The 6,214-nt window shown below is 41.6% G+C and overlaps 1 protein-coding gene across 2 annotated transcripts; it reads right to left on the bottom strand.

The window, feature by feature from the left end:
• Positions 1–502: 502 nt before the first annotated feature.
• Positions 503–5,647, bottom strand: LOC139366515 (solute carrier family 25 member 53-like). 2 transcript variants are annotated; one of them, XM_071104083.1, is made up of 2 exons: positions 3,154–3,449; positions 503–2,827 (listed from the first exon to the last, which is right to left on the bottom strand). In XM_071104083.1, exon 2 carries the CDS (start codon positions 2,823–2,825, stop codon positions 1,950–1,952), a length of 876 nt encoding a protein of 291 aa, XP_070960184.1. In that variant the 5' UTR covers positions 2,826–2,827; positions 3,154–3,449; the 3' UTR covers positions 503–1,949. The 2 variants fall into 2 exon arrangements, with proteins under 2 accessions (XP_070960184.1, XP_070960183.1); XM_071104082.1 differs by lacking the exon at positions 3,154–3,449 and adding an exon at positions 5,286–5,647 and having other exon boundaries at positions 1,782–2,827.
• Between the last annotated feature and the right edge of the window lie 567 nt (positions 5,648–6,214).

Here is a 6,214-nt window from a genome sequence, read left to right as displayed (position 1 = left end):
AAGAGTATTTATGTCTGTAATAAAGCCCTTTTGTGGAGGAAAAATCCTTCTGACTGGCTGGGCCTGGCTCCCCAGTGAGTTGACCTATGACCTCCCATTGCTGCATCCCTGCCCATTCATGTGAAATTCATGGACTAGGGCCTAATGATTTATTTCAATTGATTGATCTCTTTGTTGGAACTGTAACTCTGTAAAATCATTGAAATTGTTGCGCTTCTATTTTTGTTCAGTTTTGTGCAGCTTGATGGATCAACATTGTAGAGTACAGAGTCTGGGATATGTTCTGAGGTCAAAACATTATCATTCAAGTATTCCTCTCAGAGTAGAATAGAATACATTAGAATAGAATAGATACACTTATAGTCCATTTTGTGAGAAAGGGAAGTTGGTAATGGTATCCAGGTATAAGACAATAGAATGGTAGGCCTATACTGAGTGATTGTAACGGCAGATCTCCTCTTCGTCTGAAGAGGAGTAAGGATCGAACCAAGATGCAGCGTGGTAAGTGTTCACGACGATTTATTAAAAACGAACTGAACACTGAAATACAAAACAATAAACGATGTGATGAAACCGAAAAACGAAATACCGTGTGGCGACAAACACCCACAAGGAAACAAACACCCACAAACCAACAGTGAAACCCAGGCTACCTAAGTATGATTCTCAATCAGAGACAACTAATGACACCTGCCTCTGATTGAGAACCATACTAGGCTGAACTCAAAACCCCAACATAGAATGACAAACCTAGACTGCCCACCCTAACTCACGCCCTGACCATACTAAATAAAGACAAAACAAAGGAAATAAAGGTCAGAACGTGACAGTGATACATATCTCATTTGATTCACATGCAGTTCATTTAAATATTAAAGCCCATGTTGACGAAACTTGTTAGAGCACCTTAAACATCAATGGATCTCCTAGGCTTTGATACATTCAGGACTTAAAATAAGACACAGTGAGGCACCTGAGAGAAATAGAACCATTAAACATCATTGCACAGTAATCGTTGGCTCATAAAAACCTGATATCAGAGAGAGTTTTGATGATTGAGGCCATACAAATGTAATTAAATGTTTACCGACTGTCCCTCAAAAACAAAATAGAAATCTGTCAAATTAAAAGTTTTCCTGTTGACTTTTTAAACATTGAATAAAATGTGCACGGCCTGACTAATAAAGTGGTGCCCAACTGCAGCTGCTGGACCATCCTTGAGACCATGCTGCATTCCTGAACAGAACAGCTCCATAAGACATCAGCAGTCATCACCAAGGATACCATTTCAATAGTCAAACGTGGTCTCCTCTTCTGCTCTCCTGCTCTCCTGCTCTTCTTTCCTTTGCTCCTTTGATCTTGACAAGAAGGACAAGAGAGAGGACAAGAGAGAGAGAGAGAGAGAGAGAAACAGAGAGACAGAGAGAGAAAGAGAGAGAGAGACAGACAGACAGACAGACAGACAGACAGACAGACAGAGAAAGAGTGAGACAGAGAGAGAGAGATAAAGAGAGAGAGACAGAGAGAAAGAGAGAGAGACAGAGAGAAAGAGAGAGAGAGAGAGAGAGACAGGAAGCGAAAGAGAGAGGAAGCGAAAGAGAGAGAGAGAAAGACAAAGAGAGAGAGAGAGAGAGAGACAGAGAAAAAGAGAGAGAGAGAGAAAGAGAGAGACAGGAAGCGAAAGAGAGAGGAAGCGAAAGAGAGAGAGAGACAGAGAGAGAGAGAGAGAGAGAGAGAGAGAGAGAGAGAGAGTGAAAGAGAGAGAAAGCAAAAGAGAGAGGAAGCAAAAGAGAGAGAAAGACAAAGAGAGAGAGAGAGAAAGTGAAAGAGAGAGACGAGAAAGTTCCGAGAAGTTCTTCCTGGGTGCTTCCCAAATTGCACTGCAAAGGGAATAGGGTGCAATTTGTGACGCAGACCTTGTCTGGAATGGAGCAATGAGGTGTTGTGTTTCAGTGTGCGGAGCGTTGGTCGTAGATGGCTGTTGTGATTCCCCAGCTGATACAGCTCCTGAGGATAACCAGGGAACCTCCACGGTACAGCAGGGGGACGCTCCTCTTCAGCTGACCTTCCCACAGTGCCTTCCAGCTCCCCCTCACCCCCGCTGCCTCACCCACCACCCCAGCCTGCATGTTGACCACCAGCACAGACAGAGGATACAGGGGCAGGTTGATCGCCATGGAGCTGATTATCATTCCTGACAGGAAGGATGAGGCCATAGGAGGAAGCCCCTTCTCCCTCAGAGCAGCACTGACGGGGTCCTTCAGACCGAAGTAAATGCAGCTTCCCAGGGTGTTACGGGCCAGTATGGGGATGAAAGCTCTGTAGTACCCCGACACCAGCCTCTCTGCCCCCAGCCGGGCCAACACACTCCTCAGGGTGGGCAGGCTGCGGTCGTTGCCCCCGTTCTGCAACACATTCTGCACACGCTCAAATGGCGTGAACACCAAGGCCTCCACGATGCCTGTGCCGAGCCCGGCCACAGCTGGTAACGCGGGGAGAGGGATGACACCGCAGGGGTTGGTGATGGAGGAGAGACAGTGGAGGAAAGTGTCATGTATCCCGAAAAGTAGTGTCCCATTCAGGGTTTTCATCAGTAGAGGGGGCACCACCCCCCTGTAGAGCTTCAGGAAACCCTCCTTCCTGAGTTGGCCTATCGCCTGGCTGACTACGGTGCTGTGAAGCTGCTGGCGGAACACGATCTTGTAGATGGGGAAGGTGGTGAGAGTGGACACCAGGCTGGAAGTCCCACCATGCAGGAAGCTGGGGAGCCAAACCATAGTGTTCTTCCTGAGGACTTCATGGTTATGTCCAGGACCCCGCCCCATCACTGAGAGAACAAGATGCACCATATTGAAGACAGGGTGGATACAGACACACAGATGCAGACTAGAACAATACAATCATACAAATACAGCCTATAATAATACTCCATTTAATCTATGAATAACAAACACATTAATAACACTGCAATAATCAAAAATCTCTTTAGAATAATAGCTTGTGGAAAAAAACAACTGTCCATCATCCAAAATGTATCAACTACCTTTAAACTTGCTCATCAGCTATATGTACTAATGAATCACTTCTACGATAAAATTACACATAAGAATAAATGTATTGAGCAACAGTTTCAAGACGTTTTAGCCTACTTACCAGAACACCTAAAACGACTGTTTAGCCCACAGATGATTGTCTATATTTAGCCTAGTCGGAATCAATCAATCTGCAGATTGCAAATCCATCGAAAGCATTTACAAGAAATGCAGTTTTAAGACCGCACAAGCGAAATGAAACCAACACATTTAGACAAAAAAATAAACAAATCGTATTTCCCTTAACGACCTCGCTTCTTTTAAAATGTCAGGCAAAATGACTAAGGCCAAAATAACGATTGGGAAAATATAAACAAAATAAATGTGCGTTGTATCGGGTTAAAAATAATGAATTACAACACTGTCAATCTTGTCATGGCGGGGTTGAGGATCCCGCCCCTCCTAGAATTACCATTGGATGGATTTCTACGACTGGTCTCCGTCGATTGGACAGCATTACTTATCGATTAATGTCGTGCAGGGAGCGTTTGTCACAGAAGACAGGGTTGTAGGCGGATCGCTTAAATAGGTATAAGGGCAAGGTGAGGCGATGTACTTTAAAAATGTGGCAATATTTCGACAATAAAGTGGCAATATTTCGTGAATAAAGTGGCAATATTTCGAGAATATACTCGAAATGTAATTTTAAGAATCAAGTCAAAATGTTGAGAATAAAGTCGCAGTTGTAGTTCAAAATTAAAGTAGGGGGTTTGGTCTCCCTGGCTCCCTGTTGCTGTGGGCGCCACCGTTGAAATGCCTGCAGTTTTAGAATTTACTTTAGTAATAAGGAAATCCTTTCTCTTTTAGCTCATAATAACAAAATTAGAACATAATAACCAAATTAGAACATAATAACCAAATTTAAACATAATATCCAAGTAGGCCTATTGTGATCTGGAAGAGGTTGTGCCACTGATTGTTTTCAGGAGGAAACCACCTATTGCATCCAAGTTGCCGGTGTGGTTAAATACACAATAGATCATCAGTTCCTCATCCACTCCCTTTCTGTAAGGCTATTGACTCTATACGAATGGTAACTGCTCTATCAAACTGAAACATGGCACCTCACCTAGATTTGAGTCAAAGAGAGGAATTAGACAAGGTTATCTTATCTCACTGTATCTATGTTTATTAATCCCAACTTCTTACAAATTCTTTAAATAATAGTCCCGTACGAGGTATTTCCATAGCTGGTAAATAAATTATTATAAGCCAGCTGACTGACGATACTACACTTTTTCTGAAAGATGCTAGTCAGATTCCCATATCGATCAATGTGATACAATCCTTTTCCAAAGCGTCTGGTCTATATCTTAACATTAATAAATGTGAACTCATAGCTGTCAAAGATTGTGTGACACCTTCATATTATGGTATTCCAGTAAAAGAAGAACTTACATATTTAGGCATAACCATTACAAAGGATCAGAAGTCTAGAGGCTTACTACATTTTAACCCTCTTATTAAAATACCCAGAAGAAACTAAATCAATGGCTACAGAGGGACTTATCTTTAAAAAGGAAGAGTCCTAATAACCAAGGCTGAAGGTATCTCTAGACTAACATATGGTGCTCTATCTTTATATCTTAACAGTAAAATAAGCAAGGAGATAGACCAGATGCTTTTCAACTTTCTGTGGTGAAACCGTACCCATTACATTAGGAAAACTGTTGTACTGAACACTTATGAGAATGGTGGGCTGAATTTTATGGACTTTACTACCTTAAATAATACTTTTAAGATCAATTGGATAAAAAAAATCCTAAGAAGACCCACTTCTATGTGGAATTTTATTCCTCATCATGTCTTCTCTACTTTTGGTGGCCTTATCTTCATGTTGGTTTGCAATTATAATATAGACAAAAGTTCCAGTGAAACTCTCTGCTTTTCATCAGCAGGTTCTTGTCATGGTCCTTAATTTATAAGCATAATTTTTCTCAACACAGATATTATATATGGAATAATCGGGACATATTGTATAAAAAAAAGGTATTTGTTTTTAGAATATTGGTTCCGAAATGGCGCCAGAGCAGAAGGCCGACGTTTTACATGCCCCGAACCGATTGTGTTTTTTGTTTGTTTATCTACGTTGTTTGTAACTCTTTTTTTTTAACTCATTTTGTACTTAATGTTGCCGCTACCGTCTCTTATGACCGAAAATAACTTCAAGACATCAGGACTGCGATTACTCACAACGGACTAGCAGAATCCTTTTTCTTCTTTCACGACTCTGACGAGCCCGAGGAGGAGGATATACGGCTCCCTTGGGAACAGGCCCGAGCCCCGTGATCTGCGTGAAGAGGAGGCGGAGAAAGAGAGGCGGGAGAGCGGGCTGCCTGGTGAGAAGTCGAAGGCGATTGAATAAACCCTCATTTCCCTCAATTCTGCTAGCAAATGTACATATGTACATGTACATACTACCTCATCTAACCGGTGCTCCCACACATTGACTCTGTACCGGCACCCCCCTGTATATATTGTTATTTTTTACTGCTGCTCTTTAATTACTTGTTACATTTTATCTCTTATTCTTATCCGTATTTTTTTAAACTGCACTGTTGTTTAGGGGCTCATAAGTAAGCATTGCACCTGTTGTATTAGGCGCATGTGACTAATATAATTCGATTTGAAATAATATCCTATTGATGAGCCAACTTGTAAATGCAGAGGGTCTTTTACTGAATTATAAGGAATTCTTATCACTTTACAAGATCCCTGTAACACCTAAAGATGTTGCAATTGTGTTTGATGTCATTCCCTCAGGTGTTGCTTTATTATTCAGGAACGTGTCAAGACCCTCCGAACATACCTACGATTAACCCTGTTGACTCATCACTAGGAAAGATCTGTTTCTCTTCTGGTCCATTCAACAACAATAGATCTATACAAGCCTTGTTTCAACAGGATGTTGTATCTAAACCTTATGTCATGCCTTTTGGAATGGATTTATTGATAATATCTGTTGGAAAAAAGTTTGGATGTTGCCACACACATACCTACTTGTTAACAGTGTGTGCCCCCCCCTCTCCTTGTTTGAAGAGAGTGCACAGTTATGAACTTGAAAATGTATTAATTAACCAATTAGGCACATTTGGGCAGTCTTGACACAACATTCTGAACAG

Source organism: Oncorhynchus clarkii, chromosome 14 (genome assembly GCF_045791955.1).
Source record: "Oncorhynchus clarkii lewisi isolate Uvic-CL-2024 chromosome 14, UVic_Ocla_1.0, whole genome shotgun sequence".
Classification (NCBI taxonomy): Eukaryota; Metazoa; Chordata; class Actinopteri; order Salmoniformes; family Salmonidae; genus Oncorhynchus; species Oncorhynchus clarkii.
This window is presented reverse-complemented; position numbering and strand designations above follow the sequence as displayed.